Below are 16,938 nucleotides of genomic sequence, written 5' to 3'. Positions count from 1 at the left end.
AGGGACACTCTTCTCATTCCCACTGATGGTTCAGAGAACAGGCTCCAGGCAGGTGCGCTGTGGGTCCAGGCCACACGGTGTGGGCAGCATCTGTTCGGTGCTCGGTTTGATTCTGGAGTGGGCCCAGGGCCTGCAGGGTGACTGTCCCCACTCAGCCGGCCTATCTGTGGTTTCTGGATCCGACGTGGGAAGTGTGGGCCTCCTGCGCTGGCCGCTCTTTGGCATGAAGGCCCCAGCTGGGGTCAGACAGCCTGGGGCCCAGTCCTGCTGCCCCGATCCCAGCCTTGGGACCCAAGCAGGTGTGCCTGGGTCTGCATCTGTGAGTCGAGGCCAATGATGGCAAGGCCCGGATGGACCATGCATGAAGTGCCAAGTGCACGCAGAGTACATGGTTGGTGATGACCACGGTGCAGGCGCTGCTCTGGCTCAGGACTGCCGAGAAGCGCTGGGGTGGGGAGCAAGTGGGCACTGTGTTTGCGGTCACCTGGGGCCTGCAGGATACAGACGGCATGTATCTCCCTCCCCCCCACCCCCGCAGTGCCCTGCTCCAGATCTCAGCGCAGATGGGCACAGTGGGCACCCTGGGGCAGGCCGGGCTGCGGTGGGTGACCAGCGTCCGTGGCACTGCCAGCCTGGATGGTGGGATTGAGGCGAGGAAGGGCCGGGACCTCCACGTGCACCTGAACACCCCCGAGGAGGCTGTGGAGCTGCTCAGCTTCAGGTGGGCATCCTGCACCAGCGAGAGGGAGCAGGTGCAGCAGGGGTGGATGTGGGCATGGGCGTAGCTCGAGGGCTTGCACACATGCGTCTGTGAGTGTGGGTGTCTGTGAGCACCTGTGAGCACGTGTGCATGATTGCCCGTGTGTGTGAGCATGAGCCTGTGTTTGTGCCTATGAGTGGGGTCCTTTAAGATGTCAAGTCATGTCACCCCAGTCCCCTCCCACCTGTTTAAAACCCTCTGTTGGTTCTAGGATAACCCAGGTCTACATGATCGTCCTTCCTCATGGGGCTCCTGTCACCTGTCACCTGTTTGTTTCTCCTACCTCCTGCCCTCCACTCATTCCCTCTCCCTCCACCCTGACCCCCTCGAACCACCCTTCTTTTTCGTTCTCCAAAAGTGGCCACTTCATTCCCACCCGAGGACCTTTGTACCTGCTGTTCCCTCTGTCTAGAATGCTGGCTCCTTCTCATTCTTTGAGTCTCTACTCACCTATTCACCTCTGCAGAGACTCCCCGCCTACCCTGCCAGCTAAGGGAGGCCTTTCCCCGAGACAGACCCTGTGCCACCCCCATTCAGGTTTCTTGTGGTACTTGTCACCGAGTGCTATGGGCGAGTCCCCCCAAGGCCTGTTCTGTTCATGTTTCAAGGCACATTTGTCCAGCGAATGGATGGAAATGACTTGTCTGGGACTTTGCTCTTTCCCCACACAGCTCCAAGCTGTATCTCGTCACTGGGGATGGCGTGAGGAGCCTCAGTGATGTTCACAGCCCTTCTGGGGCCCAGTCCTGTACTGACGAGAAAGGTAGGTGGGGCGAGGGGGGGTCCTTGCCATGCTCTCCCAAGCTGGGCATGTGGGGGCCATGCCAGCTCCAGATGCTAGAGTAGCTCTTCTGCCTAAATTTATACTCCTCCTTTGATTCTGCTTCTAGAACTCTATCCTATGAAAATAAACCAAAATCACTTTAAAATGCATTGTGGGGCAGCCCTGGTGGCGCAGCGGTTTGGCGCTGCCTGCAGCCTGGGGTGTGATCCTGGAGACCTGGGATCAAGTCCCACGTCGGGCTCCCTGCATGGAGCCTGCTTCTCCCTCCACCTGTGTCTCTGCCTCTCTCTCTGTCTATGAATAAATAAATAAAATCTTAAAAAAATAAAAAATAAAAAAAATGTGCTGTGTGCAGAGATTATCTGCAAGGGCAAAAAACCCCACGAAGCGGCTCAGTTATCCGGTGTTGGTGAACGGCTCGTTACAAGGGCTTGCAAGCTGTGCCTAGGTTGTGACCTTTTCCAATGGTTGAAAAGTAATCAAAGAATATTTCACATGTGAAAAATTGGTGAAATTCATGTTGCATCGGCCAGCAATAAAGTTTTATTGGTACATGGCCACGCCCATTTGCTTACCGGTCGTCTTTGGCTGCTTTGGTCAATCCACGCGCGGCAGAGCTGAGTAGTTGTGACAGACCCTGTGATCGGCAACGCACCAGGTATTTCCTATTTGGCCATTTCTAGAAAAAAAAAAAAAGAATTCTCCAACTTCTGGTTTCGTGAACCACCTGAGATATCCTGTAACTTTAAAACCCTGTAATGAAGGAGATATTTTAATAATACTAGAAAATTCTTTGATAATAACATCAGTGAAGGGGCAACAAAAATTGGAAAAAAAGGGGATCCCTGTGTGGCTCAGCGGTTTGGCGCCTGCCTTTGGCCCAGGGCGCGATCCTGGAGTCCCAGGATCGAGTCCCACGTCAGGCTCCCGGCATGGAGCCTGCTTCTCCCTCCTCCTGTGTCACTGCCCCTTCTCTCTCTCTCTCTCTTTCTATGTCTATCATGAATAAATAAATAAATCTTTTTTAAAAATGAAAAAAAGATGGGAAGGAAATGCACTGAACAGTAGTGGATCTTGCAGGTGTCACTTTTTTTGAGTAAGGTGGGGGAGGGGCCCATCTAAATGAATTGGCTCCTTTTTTTTTTAAGATTTTATTTATTCATGAGAGATACAGAGAAAAGCAGAGACACAGGCAGAGGGAGAAGCAGGCTCCCTGCGGGGAACCCAATGCGGGACTCGATCCCAGGACCCCGGGATCATGCAGACACTCAACTGCTGAGCCTCCCAGGTGCCCCATGAGTTGACTCCTTTAGGCGGGGCGCTGTCCTAAACAGACCTGCCGGTCCTCCCAGCTATACCGTGAGGCAGGAACTGTTACCGGTCCCGGTTTATAGGTGAGAACACTGAGGCACAGAGCTGTTGAGTAATCTGCCCAAGGCCACACAGCTGGAAAGTGGCAGAGCTGGAATTAGGAATCAGGCGGTCTTGCCCTGGAGCCCGCCTTCTGTGCACCGCTGCCTCTCACTCTTACGGTCTATACCAGGGGTCCTCCAGCGGAGGCGGTTTTGCCCCCTCCCGGGGCCCTTCGGCAATGTCTGGAGCCATCTGGGTTGTCACCACTGTTGCTGGGGTTGCCACTGACGTGCAGCAAGTGTGGCCCCGCTCTGCTGGCCAGCATCCTCCGAGATGGCTCCCAGCACACAGACCTACCCAGCCCGGTAGGGCAGGGGCGTCTGGGGTTGCGGGACCCTGGTCTACACGGTACTGGTTCTCAGAAGGAAATGCAGAAGTGTTTTCTTTGCTGGGTGAGTGGCCCTGGGTGCCTGCCTGGCATTCTCTGGCAGCTGACCAGGGCCGTCTGCTCACCCTTTTCCACAGCGTCCCACACCTGGGGCTGGCAGCTGTGCACAGAAGTCACCTGGCCGGCAGCTGGCCAGCCCTACCTGCTCTCAGGGCCTGTGTCTGCGGCTGTGACACTGAAGAAGCAGGATCGGGGCCTCCAGCAATACCTTCTGGAAGCTGCCTATACCTTCCACCCCCAGGTAGGCTTATCTTCCACCCAGGAATGGCCCCCTCTTTCCCAGCCAAGGGGTGGGTCTCCTTAGGTCGTCTACCCTGGGATCAGGCTCGTGAGGACATTGTTGTTCCTCTCTGGGGCTGTTGGGCTGGGTTGGTCCAGCCGCGGTCTCCCTCCTGCCTCAGGACCCTTGCACATGCTGATCCTCTGTCTGTGGCCCTGTGGCTTGTTAACTCTGAATCAGTCTTCACCTGTCCGTTCAGGGGTCGCCTGCTCAATGAAGCCTGCCTTCATTACCCCAAAGTGGTCATGTTCTTTTGTTACCTGCTCTAATAGCACCATGTTTATTCCCTTTAGGTCACTTTTATGGTTTTTTGTTTTTTGCGTTCTGTTTGGGTTTTTTTGGTTTGTGTTTTTTGTTTGTTTGCTTGTTCAGAGAGGGAGGGGTAATGGGAGCTGAGGGAGAGAGAGAGAATGTTGAGCAGGCTTCATGCCCTGTGCAGAGCCCAACTTGGGGCCCCACCTCACAACCCCGAGATCACGCATGACCTGAGCCGAAATCAAGAGTTGGATGCGTAACCAGCTGAGCCACCCAGCAGCCAGATGGGTCTACTGGAATCCTAAAATGATCTTGTCCCTCCTCTGCTCTTCAGTGGCTCCTATCACTCTGAGGACAACCTGACCTGCTGGGCTTTCTGCCCCGTCTCTCTGATTCTCTACCCATCTTACCAGCACCTTTCCCCCCCCCCCCTTTTTAATGCCCCAGGACCTTTGCACTGGCTGTTTCCTCTGCCTGGAACACTCGTTTCCAGACAACCACCTGGCTCTCTCTCTCTCTCTCATTTCCTTCATTATCTGAAACACCACCCCCTCAGAGGCAGCGTTCCCTGACCACCCTGTCTGACCCCTTATCCCCCTGAGTTGGTCAGCAGAGTACCCATCCCCAGCTGCCACACCGTCTATATTTGTGTCTGATGGCCCTGTGCTCTCCGTCTAGAATTCAGGTGTCACGAAGATGTGGGTCTTTGTGCATCTAAAACTCTATCGCCTCAACTAGCCTCATACACAGTAGTGACCCTTTATTGGTTGTGTAAGAATGTACATTGGGACAAGGTCTCAAAGGGGGCCTGGGTCCTAGGCTGTGTTTTCCTTGAAGCAGACCTAAGCCAAGGATTTAGGTAAAAGTGATTGGTTAAGAAATGGCCCCCGGAGGACCCAGTGAGAGGGTGGAGAAGTTAGCCTGGCAAGGGGAAGAACTGAGGGTGTGGTGTGGGGGGTGTCAGGTGAAGTATCCCCTGCCTGGTCCCGGGAGCATGGGCTACGTCTCGGAGTGAGGTCCCCTTGAGGCTGAGGTGCTGGGTATTTTTTCACTCTCTTGAGTTCATACAGGAGGGCAACCTTCTGGAGGCCCGGGTACCAGGTGTTACCTGCAAAGCATGTAAAGGCTGAGATGTAGGCACGTAGAGGGCTTAAGGGATCCGAGGGGGTCTGTGCAGGGTGGCCATGGCGTGTGCCATGCCGGGCAAACTGAGACCCTGTCTATGCGGTCCCCAGTTGTCCTGCAGGACTTTGCTTTTCTCCATGTACTGCTTGAGATCTCCAAACTCCCGGTTTGGTTCTTGTCTTGCGAGATCGAGGAGGTGCCTAAGGACTCATGTTTTTGGGTGGTGGGGATGAGGGTCTTCTCTCGGGAAGAGGGGAGAGCCTTTGGAGCTGGATGAGGTCAAGACTGAGAGGTCCCCCGTGTTTCCAGAAGGACAGCTGGCTCCCTCTGGAAGCTTCAGCTCACCTCTTCATGGGCACGCCCGAGTCAGACGTGCCCAGGGATGTCGGGGTAGACGTGAGCTACAGCGCACCCCAGGGGAAGTTCCGGCTCAAGCTTCAGCATCCCAGGAAGAAAGTGCAGCTGGATGGTAATAAGGGGTCCCGCCGTGGTCATCAATGGGGCTTAGAGATCAGGAACCTGGTGGGATGTTGTCCCCTGGGGAACTCGGGGGTGGAAGTTAAACCTTGGTCCCTCAACTATTGTTTTGTGACCCCAGGAAAGATCGAGACTCTCCAGAGTACCCGCGTCGGTCACCTGGAGCTGATTCTGGATGACAGGGACGTCTACTACATCAAGGTTTGCTCCCCATCCTCCGGTTTCTCGTGTTGGCACCTGCCACCATCTGGGCTCTTCTGGCCTCGGTCCCACGGGCCCTGCTTGAGAGTTGACATCACCATTGATGTGTCCGTGGTTCTTCCCCTACACCTGCCATAACATTTATGACCTCTTGGTGCTCAGAAACGTATAGAGAAGAAAAAAGTGGGCTTGAATCTTATTACCATAGATGTCAAAAAATGGATAATCTCAGTAATACAGGAGCATGCTTGAAACTCAGGGGAAAGGCACAAGTGAAAACATGCTACTCCCCAAATTTCCAGAAGAAATGGCAGTGTGAGCCCCAGGCAGTCTGTGTTAGTTCCTCAGGGCTACTCGACCTAAATTGGGTGGCTGAAACACCAGAAATTTCTCTCGCACAGCTCTGGAGGCAAGAAGTCCCAAATCAAGGTATTGGCAGGGGTGGTTCCTTTGGAGGTTGGGAGGGAGACTTTCCATGCTTTTCTCCTCACTTCTGGTGGCCTCAAACGTTCCTTGGTTTGTAGCATCTTTTTCCCATGTCTTCACATTGTCTTCCTCTGTCTGGGTCCGAATTTCCTGTATTTATAAGGACACCAGTCATACTGGACCAGGGTCCACCCTCAGGGACCTTATGTTAACTTGACCATTTGCAAAGACCCTATTTCCAAATGAGGTGCCCTGCACAGAGGCTCATGGTTAGGTCTTCAGCACCTTTTGAGGGGACGTAATTCAACCCATAATGTTATAGATTTGACAACACCTTTTACTTTGAGTTTCATTTTTGTATCTGTTGATGTTGCCTGAAAAGATCATACCCCATTCTTTGTTGGCACTTTTCTTTCTTTTTCTACTTAAAAATCCATCCTGGCAAACTTTTCATACCAGCACATGCTGGTACAATTTACATTTTCCTTTGTTATAAAAAAAAATGATACACTTATTTAAATAATTCAGAGTTCAAAAGATATGAAAAGGTACTGAACCGAGTGTCCTGAACCATAGCCACCCCCACACGTGCCTATTTAAATAAATCCAAATTAAAGAGAAACCCTCAAAAATAAAAAAAATTAAAAAATAAAAAATAAAAAAAGAGAAACCCTCCCTTCTGCAGTGGCACTAACCACTTTCTAAGAACACTTCCCTCCTTGCAGAAAGTTCTGTTGGTCAGCATGGGTCTCAAATGAAAAGCTCCCCCTGCCACCCCTCCCCAGAGCCAGCCACTCTTAGAGTTTTTTTGCGTGGGATTCTTCACAGATAAATTCTTAGCAGTGGAATTCCCAGAGCAGAGGGCGCATGGGTTTTTCTCTTGGAAACTACTCAGCAGGGCCATTGAATTCTCTGTGGTTGTACGAAAGCTTTGTGTCTGTCTGTCCCTCCTGCCGAAGAGAGGCTTTAGACCTTCCATCTAGCATTCAGGTCTAGTCCCAGGTCTGGGACTTGCACAAGCACAAAACGAGCGGTTTTAGACTTGCACCTGCCACGCAGCACACCTGGGCACCGGTGGCAGTGGGTCTGGCCTCGGTCTCCAGGGCCTGCTCAGGCCTGGCACTGGGAGTCTGCAGCGGGGGGGCTGGGATTTCTCTGCAAAAACACACTGTCCACTCCCCGATCCGCTTCCTTCCCCGAGTGAGGAGAGCACCAAGTGTCGGGGGAGAGCGCCTTCCTCCTAGGGCCCCAGCTGCCTGGCTTCCGAGGAGGCTACAGATCATTTTGGAAACTCCCAGGAGCCTGCCAGCCGCCTCTGGTTGTTTGCTAAATGCACAAGTGCTAATTGCCTCCACTTCCCTGCAGACCTTCCTGCTGCTCTCCCCTCTCCAGAGGGCTGTCTGCAGCCTGCAAACATTTGCTTTCAGAGAACCTCCAGTCTGAGCTGCATCAGACTCATTATAGCAATGGTAACAGCAGGGTTCTGGAACCTTCCAAAGCTTCTTCTCAGGAGGCGATGGGTGGCCGTGGGCTCTCAGCAAGCCTGCAGGAGATGAGGACCAAGGCAGAGGAGCTCAGGAAGACAAAGCAGCGGAGCAGGGTTCAACTCAGCTCAGAGTTTGTGGGGTTTAAGAATGGCCTAGAGGAGCGCAGTGGGGTTCTGTGCTTCTTCCCCGCCCCGGGTGGGTGGGGGCAGGGCATCCCGAAGTCTCAGGCTGCCCCCCCACCCCGGGGAGCCCCGGTTTACCATCCACCTGGCTCACCGTGACTAGTGTGCCCTTCAACTGCTGCTAAGTGTCCTGGTTTGGATGAAATGCTCCATGATCATCCTATTCACGGGCTGCACTTTGCTCCCACCAAGCAGCCTCTGAGACAAACAACAGAAAACCATCCCCGAGACCCCCCTTTAAGTGAGAGAAGCAGGCTGGAGTGGAGAGCCTGTATCTGTTTTTGTGAAAAGCAAGAGGGAGCCTGCAAATGTAGGCTCGTGCACACGCATGTGCACGTATGCACACACACACACAGACTCATACAGGTCTTTCCTGCCCTTGCTGGGGAGAAGACCAAATGTCAGGGGAGAGGGGCTTCCTCTAAAGCCTCAGCTCTCTTGAGGACGCACAAGAAGCTGGGCCCAGCGCCTGCCACTGAGGGAGATGAGGAGCCTAAGGAGGGAATGCAAACCTGTTATTTTTCAGTGTCTTCATTTTTATTTTCCCCCAACAACTAGTTATCAAGCACCTGCAATGTGCCAGGTACTCGGAAGGCAGCTCAGTGAGAGACACGCACAGTTTTCTCCTCTTGGAGCTTACGTTGTAGTGGGAGATGATAAGTGACATAATCAAGCAAATTGTTCAGTTGATGGGTGAGAAAGGAAAAGGAAATCCTTGAGCTGGGGCACAGGGATCTGAAGTCATATGAGAAGGGTCTGGGGGTTGGCTCTAGTTTTATTTATTTATTTTTTAAATTTTACGTAAATTCAATTTGCCAACGTATAGTGTTGGCTTTAATTTTAAATAGGATGAGAAGGGAAGCCTGATTGAGAGGATAACTCTTAGCCAAGGCGAGAAGGACGTGCAGGAGAGAGCCGTGTGGTTCTCTGGGGGAAGAGATTCTAGGTAAAGGGTGAAGCATGTGCAAAGGTCCTGAGGTGAGTTGTGCCCAGAGTGTTAATAGAACAGCACGCCGGCTCCTGTGTTTGGAGCAGAATAGGAGAGGGGACAGAGGAGCCAGGGGACAGATCCCATAAGGCTTTGCCAACAAGGAGTCAGAAGAGAGCAAATTGTGACTATTGAAGAACAAAGGCAGAACAGGATTTAGAGAGCATATAAAATAGTGGATAGTCGGGGAGCGGTGAGGTCATTTTTACGTCTTTGGGGTAAAGAGATCAGCTGGCGGTCAGCAGAGGTCTGTTGGGTTGGTCTACAGTTGGGAGCAGCTGTTAGGGATGACAGTTGCCGTTGCTTAGGGATTCTCCAGTGCGGTGACGTAGTGTGTCTTGGACTGTCCACGTGTCCTTTGGGTGGACTTTTACTCCGAGGAAGACGGGAGTGTAGGATCCTACGTTGTCTCAAAGGGGTCACTCTGGTAGCTGGGTGGAGAAGAGACGTCAGGGCCAAGGTGGGAGCCTGGACAGCTGGCAGGAGGACATTGCAGTGACACAGGTGCTGATGGCCAGGGCTCAAGCCAGGGTGGGGGTGGGGGTGGCCCAAGGGGTCAGGTTCCAGAGTATTCTGCAGGGAGGGCTGGCCCGGAGCTGGCTGCTGAGAGCAAGGGGTGAAGGGGACGAGTCCTTCGCATTTACACCTGAACTTACTCCCTGGACTACCTACCTGGATAAAGAGCAAGTGTAAGAACTGGGAGAAGGACCAGCCCAGGGCCCGTCAGCTAAGCTCTGTCCTGTGTCCAGTCTCAGTTCTCGTGGGCAGAGCCAGGCCTGCCGGCCAAGCCCCCACCCCACACCCCGCCCAGGTGACGCTGGGGTCTTTCCAGGGACGGAGTGACCTGTGGCCAGCAGCTGGCAGTGAGGCCCAGCTGTTTGAGGCCCAGCTGGAGGTGAAACTGGTGACGGCGGGCAGCCCTGTGGTCCTCACTGGGAACCTCAGCCAGCAGGCGGGCAGCAAGTTGGCCTTCTCCGTCTCGCTGAGCAACCTGCTGAGCGACCAGGCCCACCTGTCAGGTAGGAAGAGGGGCCCCTCCTCCACCTGCACTGGGACACCTGGGTGGCTCCGTTGGTTCAGCATCTGCCTTCCGCTCAGGTCATGATCTCGAGTCCCACATTGGGCTCTGTGCTGAGCGAAGAGTCTGCTTCTCCCTCTCCCTTTCCCTCCAGCCCTGCTCACTCTCTTTCTCTGTGTCTCTAAAAGAAGTAAATAAAATATTAAAAATATATATATATTATTTTTAAAAAAAGGAAGAGGGACTCCCTCCTGCCACTCCCTGTCTTCAGTGGGCAGGCTGTAGGAGGGGGAGGGCTGATACCCCCCCCATGGATCCCCATCCCCTCGACCTGCCAGTGTTAACCTCCCACCCACAGGAAAATCTAGGCCCTGTATCTGTGCACAACCACCCTTCAGACCCCTGAGGCGCCCTCCAACACCGACTGCCCTCCATGAGCTCCCAAACAGCAACTTTCAGACTATTTTGATTCTGTACTAAAACACACATGTGGCAGTGGAACCCAAATTGCTCAGGACACGGTTTAAACCTTGAACCCACCGCCTGGCCTGGGCACAGCCGGTCTGATGGATGCCTGCCCCGATGCCAGAGCTGGGGTGCGGCCCCCTGGCTATGCTCCCCGTGGGCTGTTCTGGAAGATTCCAAGGAATGATGTCAGGGGCCAGGGCTGCAGGGCACCCGGCATGGGCACGGTGGGCATTGTCAGGGCCTAGCGATACCCATGTGATCCGGATAAATGTCAGGGTAGCAGACACAGGTTTCAGAAGGTGAGCTGTACCAGATGGCCTCCGAGGCACTGTCCTTTCTCATCTGTTCTATTGTGTTTTCTTCTATGTGATTTAAAAATTTTGGCCTGGACCCGCAAAAGTGCCTTTCGGGCCACCGACCGTTGTCACCAAGTAATGCTGTCAGTGCTCTGACACCAAAGTTCCTCAGCAGGGACTCAGGCATGGGTTGCACCAGGATCCCCCACCCCGGGGCCCCCTGGGAGGTTCCTTGCTCGTGCTGGGGCTGGGGTGTCCCCTAGGGTGTGGGCCACAGCCATGTGGCATCTGTCCCTCTCACTCCCTGCACACCCCCGCCTCCCGCCCGCAGTGCTGCTAGAGAGGAAGGCAGAGGATGGGCTGCAGGTGGTGGCCCTGGGCGGCGAGCTGTCCGTGCCGGGTTCCATGGGACTGCACATCCTGGGCTCGCTGCAGCGGCACAGCCGCCTCTGGACCAGCTCCCTGAGGATCAAGTACGGCCTCTTGGGTACGGCAGGTGTGCGGGGCTGGGGGCGAGGTGGGGGGTGGCAGGACGTGCAGCATCTCCCGGGGCTCTGGCTCTGCGGGCTGAGGTGCCACCTGGTCTTGCCCTCACCACACTGTCCCTTAGCCACTTAGGGATCTCATTGACTCTGAACAGAACTGGGCACTTCGCTGGGCAGTTAAAAAAAAAAAAAAAAAAGAAAGTGTGTGTATGTGTGTGTGTGTGTGTGTGTGTGTAGACCTGTCTTTTAAAACTCTCCATCAGTAGGTTCCAATGAGTGACACTAAGCAGAGGGGATCTGGAGCAGGGGTTTGAGGGGGTGCCGAGCTGGGCTGCACGCTCCCCTCCCTGGAATCGGGATGGAGGGCTGCTGGCAGAGGCCGGCAGGTGGCTCTGGGTTGCCCCGCACAGGTCAGGCGAGGCAGCTGGCACACGAGTGCAGCACCAGCCAGAAGCTGCGGGCGCACAGTGGCTCAGAGGGGGCCTATGAGCTGGAGCTGGACCATGAGCTCCACTGCACCCAGATCCCAGCGCTCAGCCACAAGGTGGGTGCCCTGGCCGGGGGAGGGGGTGATCTGGGGACAGCCCGGAGCTCATCCTCACAGAGACTGGTTTGCTCAAGGTCGGGCGTGGGAACAGAGCTGGAATTGCAGCCTCAGTCTCAGGCTTCCGAGCTTTGGTTCCCTGGGTGTTTATTGAACACCGGCTATAGGTCCAGCCGTCTCAGAGAGGGCCGTGCTCACGGCAGCACTTGGTCTGTGCCATCCCGTTGCTGGGCGGGGGCACAGAGAGAGAGAGAGAGACCAAACCAGAGGAGCCGTAAGAGACCTGGGTGGTTCAGGACAGAGGCTGAGCAAGCGTGACAGCAGGCAGTCTACTTTGGAAGGGGCAATGGGGAAGTCTTTGGGAAAAACAGATTTTAAGATGAAAATGAAAGCACGCAACAGTTCTGTTCCTACGGAAGCATGCTGCAGGCAGGGGGAATGGCAAGTGCAAAGGTCCTGGGACAGGAGGGAGAAACGGGATGATGGGAGCTAGCAGTTCACCAGAGCGGCTGGCAGGGTGAGCGGAAGGGAGAAGCAAGCAGCCGCGCTTTTGTTCATCTTATCACACATTTGCCTCTCCTGCTGGATTGTCACCCCCATGAGTGCGGGGTCTTCTTGATTTTTTATCCTTGGGTGTCTGATGTCCAGTGCTGGGCATAGTACTACTTGGTACTTGGGAATAAATGAATGAATGCAGTTGCCTTGACCTGCTGTTCGGAGATAGGAGAGGGCAGCAGGACAGCAGGGGCAAAACCCTGACCCACTTAGATTCTATCCAGGGAGCCAGAGGCTGCTGTGGGAGAGGCGGGGGCAGGGAGTTGTGGGTTTGTATGAAGCAGATCAAGAGTCATTTCCCCACGGCTGCTGGCTTTTCCAGCCCCTTATCAAGGCCTGGAGCAGGATGCGGGCGGGCCTGAGTCCCTCACCTCCAGCTCAGGATTTAAGGGCTACCAACAACACAGTCAGGAAGACGAACCATATTCTGATGCACTATTTTACAAAATCAGAATCCATGCAAAAAAAAAAAAAAGTCACCTCCTCCAGTACTGTCTTCCCGGGGAAGCAAGCCTGCATCCCCTAGGGTGGCGGCGGCAAGGAAGCCCAGGGACGGGGCACACAAGGCTTTCTCGGGCATCTCTTGGGTCGGGTGTGTCCCCAGGCTCAGCTCCGGCACCAGGAGGGCTTGGGCCACCTACACTCACAATTGGAGGTGAGCTACGGGGAGCACTGGAATGAGAGCAGCAATAAGAGGCGGCTCCGCGTCAGCCAGACCTTCCAGAACGACTCAGGCCCGGCCTTGAGCAATTACTTCACGGAGGTAAGCCCAACCTCTGCAGAGCTTCAGCTCCCGGGGTGGCAGCTGGGCCTCCCGCCCGGCTCCCCACGTGTCCCTGGAGGCCTTGGTTGCAAGAATGCTGGAGCTAAAACTCAGCCTTGTGACCTTACCACCTCCCACCTCCGGTCCTCGTGTCCCAGGGGGGTCCAACATCTGCTGGCCTGTCGAGGACTGCTGGGGGGCGGGGGGGCTCATCTGCAAGGATCTTTGCCATCGGCTATGTGCCAGGGGGCTTGGGAAACACAGATTTCCAACTCTAGATGCGTTTTCAGGTTTTCCCGGAGGTTTAGGGTTAGCTCTTTCTGGTAAAACATACAAGCCAGTGCTTAGCTGAACAGACGATGTGCTCTTGCAAGGCACGTGCCTAGGGCATTTGTTTTTAAATTTTTAATTTTGTTTAAAAATTATGATCAAATACACAGAACATAAAATCGACCACTTCTGCTGTTTTTAGGTGTACGGTTCGGTGTCATTAAGCACATTCATATTGTTGTGCAGCTGTCACCGCCCTCCGTCCCCAGAACATTTTCATCTTATGAAAGTGAAACTCTGTCCTTGCTCAGGAATGACTCCCTACTCCCCACTTCCCCCTGGGGCCTGGCCCCAGCATTCTACTTTCCATCTCTGAGCCTGACCCTGGGTACCTCGTTTAAGTGGAATCATGCGGTATTTGTGTCTCTGTGACCAGCTTATTTCACTTCAGCATAAAGTCCTCAAAGTTCATCCACGCTGTAGCGTGGGGCAGAATGTCCTCCCTTTAAGGCTGAATAATGGCCCGTCATATGTGTGCACCACATTCGGTTCATCCGTCTATTGATGATCCAACCAACACCTGGGTTGTTTCCGTGGTTTGGCTGCTGTGAATATGGGTGTATGAGTATCTGTGCGAGCCCCTGCTTTTCATTCTTTGGGGTATATCATCCCAGAAGTGCAGTGATAGATCGTGGGGTAGTTGTATTTTTCATTTTTTGAGGGGCCACCCTATTGACTTCCACAGCAACTGCGTGTTTTATAGCCCCACCAGCAGTGTGCGAGGGTTCTGATGTCTATGTGTTCCCTGGCACTCCTTATTTCCTGTGGGTTTTTTTTTTTTTTAAGATTTTATTTATTTATCCATGAGAGACACACAGAGAGGGGCAGAGACACAGGCAGAGGGAGAGGCAGGCTCCTTGCAGGGAGCCCAATGCTGGACTCGATCCCGGGATCACGCCCTGAGCCAGAGGCAGCCAACTACTGAGCCACCCAGACATCCCACCTGTGGTTTTTGATGGTAGCCATACTAATGGATGTGAGGTGGTGCCTCGTTGTGGGTTTTTTTTTTAAGATTTTATTTATTTATTCATGAAAGAAACAGAGAGAGGCACAGACATAGGCAGAGGGAGAAGCAGGCTCCGTGTGGGGAGCCTGATGTGGGACTCGATCCTGGGACTCCAGGATCACGCCCTGGGCTGAAGGCAGGTGCTCAATTGCTGAGCCACCCAGGCATCCCCTCATTGTTTTTTTTTTAAAGATTTTATTTATGTATTTATTCATGAAAGACACACACAGAGAGAGGCAGAGACACAGGCAGAGGGAGAAGCAGGCTCCGTGCAGGGAGCCCGACCTGGGACTCGATCCTGGGACTCCAGGATCACGCCCTGGGCCAAAGGCAGGTGCTAAACCGCTGAGCCACCCAGGGATTCCCCTCTCATTGGGGTTTTGATTGGCATTTCCCTCAAGAGTGATGCTGAGATGGTTTCATGCCCTTGTCTGCCATTGGTTTATCTTCTTTGGAGAAATATCTGTTTAAGTCCTTGGCCCATTTTTGAATCCGGTTGCTTGCTTTGTTGTTACTGAGATACAAGATTCTTTACAGACTCTGGATATTAACTCCTTGTCAGATACATGGTTTGCAAATATGCTCTCCCATTCCACGGATTGCCTTTTATCTGTTGACAGCGTCCTTTGACATGCAAAAGTTTTACGTATGCAGGTGGTCTGATCAAGCTCTTTTTACTTTTGTGGCCTGTGTTTTGGGCGTAACTAAGAAATCCTGGCCAAATCCAATGTTGTAGTTTCTCCCCTCTGCTTTCTTCTAAAGATCTTCTAGTTTCAGTGCTTAACATTTAGGCTTTTGATCCATTTTGAATTAATTTTTGTGTGTGGTATATGGAAACATCCAGCTGCGGTCTCTTGCCTGTGGATGTCCAGTGGTCCCAGCCCCATGTGTCCAACAGACTGTGCTCTCCCCACCCCACCCCCTGCCGTGGAGTGGGTTTGGCGGGCTTGTGGAAAATCATTTGATCACAAATGTGAGAGTTTATTTTGGGGCACCGTTCTGTTCCATTGGTCTGTATGTCATATTTATGTCCCCGCCATACTGTTTTGATTACTGTAGTTTTGTGAGACCTCCAACTTTGTGCTGCTTTTTCAAGATTGTCTGGGCTGTTCGGGGTCCCTTGAGATCCCATAAGAATTTTAGGATGGATTCTTCTGTTTCTGCCACACACACGGAAATGCCATTGCAATTTTTTTTATAAATTTATTTTTTATTGGTGTTCAATTTGCCAACATATAGAATAACACCCAGTGCTCATCCCGTCAAGTGCCCCCCTCAGTGCCCGTCACCCAGTCACCCCCACCCCCCGCCTCCTCCCCTTCCACCACCCCTAGTTTTTTTCCCAGAGTTAGGAGTCTTTCATGTTCTGTCTCCCTTTCTGATATTTCCCACTCATTTTTTGCAATTTTGATAGGGATCAAGTCAAATTCATAGATTACTCTGGGTGGCACTGACACCTTAGCAATCTTTCCATCTATGAACACTGGACGTCTTTCTACGTATTCCTTCCTCCTCTGATTTCTTCTAGCCACGTTTTGTAATTTCCAGCATACAAGCCTTTGGCCTCCTTGTAACTTTATTCCCAAGTACTAAATTGCTTTTATTTTATTTTATTTTATTTTATTTTATTTTTCTAAATTGCTTTTAAATATCAAAACTGTCTGAATAAATTCTCCTTGTGGGGAAAAAAAGTAACATTTGAAATGAAGCTAAAATTCCTTTCTCAGTTTCCGTCTTCCATCCCAGCTCCCTCCTCAGCTACCTGGAGGAAAGAGCAATTATATTCTAGGGCGCTGGTAAGAAGATCTCTTTCTGTTCCTTTGCTCTGTGCACCAGTCACGGGCACTTAGTTTTGGTTGGTGAGTCTTGCTGTGTGCATCCTTCGGCTACTGGTGTTGGAGAACTTTCTTGTTACGTTGTAGAGATCTACTTCATGCTCTTAAACCCCAGCATCATGCTCCATAGGTATCTATATTGCATCTTGTTTAGCCATTTCACGCTTGTGGTTTCTGGTGGTGCATGCCTGAACGTCCTTGGGCATGACTTTCTGGGCACATGTGCGGCAGGATCTCTGGGGCACATGTCATAATGCACAATTTCTGGGTTTTGGAATTCATGTATTTTTAATTTGCTGCCTTTTGAACAGTTTGGCTTCTACAATGAATCAATCACCCACCCCTCCAGCCATGTCCAAGGGGAGCAATTTCCATACCCTCACCAAGACCTGACTTTTAACATTTGAAAAACATTGCTGATATGGATGGAAAGGCTATCTCATTATTTGAATTTGCATTTCCCTGATCACTTAATAAGGCTGAGCACCATCTTTTCTGTATTTCTTCTGCCTTTGCATTACCCTTTCCATGGACAGCTTTTTTGTATCGTTTGACTTCTTTTTTTTTGAATTAGAATTTCGGGGCACCTGGATGGCTCAGTGGTTGGGCATCTGCCTTTGGCTCAGGTCATGATTCTAGGATCGTGGGATCGAGTCCTACATCTGGCTCCTTGCTGGGAGCCTGCTTCTCCCTTTGCCTGTGTCTCTGCCTCTCTCTGTGTCTCTCATGAATAAATAAATAAAATATTAAAAAAATAAAAATTAGAATTTTGACTTGATAGTTTTTTTTATATAATTGTAGTACATGCATTATGTTACTATTCTAAATAGGGAAAATTTCTTATTTCTGGAAAGCTTCTGGTCCCAAGGGTT

At 52.3% G+C, this 16,938-nt stretch overlaps 1 protein-coding gene across 1 annotated transcript in view; it reads left to right on the top strand.

The window, feature by feature from the left end:
• Positions 1 to 16,938, top strand: part of LOC140638442 (uncharacterized) — a 143,636-nt gene that overhangs the window by 37,571 nt on the left and 89,127 nt on the right. The window contains exons 19-27 of the mRNA XM_072835805.1: positions 539 to 721; positions 1,432 to 1,523; positions 3,423 to 3,586; positions 5,315 to 5,474; positions 5,604 to 5,683; positions 9,599 to 9,785; positions 10,880 to 11,035; positions 11,444 to 11,577; positions 12,737 to 12,895. Coding sequence (XP_072691906.1) covers positions 539 to 721; positions 1,432 to 1,523; positions 3,423 to 3,586; positions 5,315 to 5,474; positions 5,604 to 5,683; positions 9,599 to 9,785; positions 10,880 to 11,035; positions 11,444 to 11,577; positions 12,737 to 12,895 — 1,315 coding nt within the window. The remainder of the gene's footprint in view (positions 1 to 538; positions 722 to 1,431; positions 1,524 to 3,422; positions 3,587 to 5,314; positions 5,475 to 5,603; positions 5,684 to 9,598; positions 9,786 to 10,879; positions 11,036 to 11,443; positions 11,578 to 12,736; positions 12,896 to 16,938) is intronic.

This window comes from Canis lupus, chromosome 8, assembly GCF_048164855.1.
Source record: "Canis lupus baileyi chromosome 8, mCanLup2.hap1, whole genome shotgun sequence".
Taxonomy (NCBI): Eukaryota; Metazoa; Chordata; class Mammalia; order Carnivora; family Canidae; genus Canis; species Canis lupus.
The sequence above is the reverse complement of the archived record's forward strand: the minus strand, read 5'-3'. Positions and strand labels throughout refer to the sequence as shown.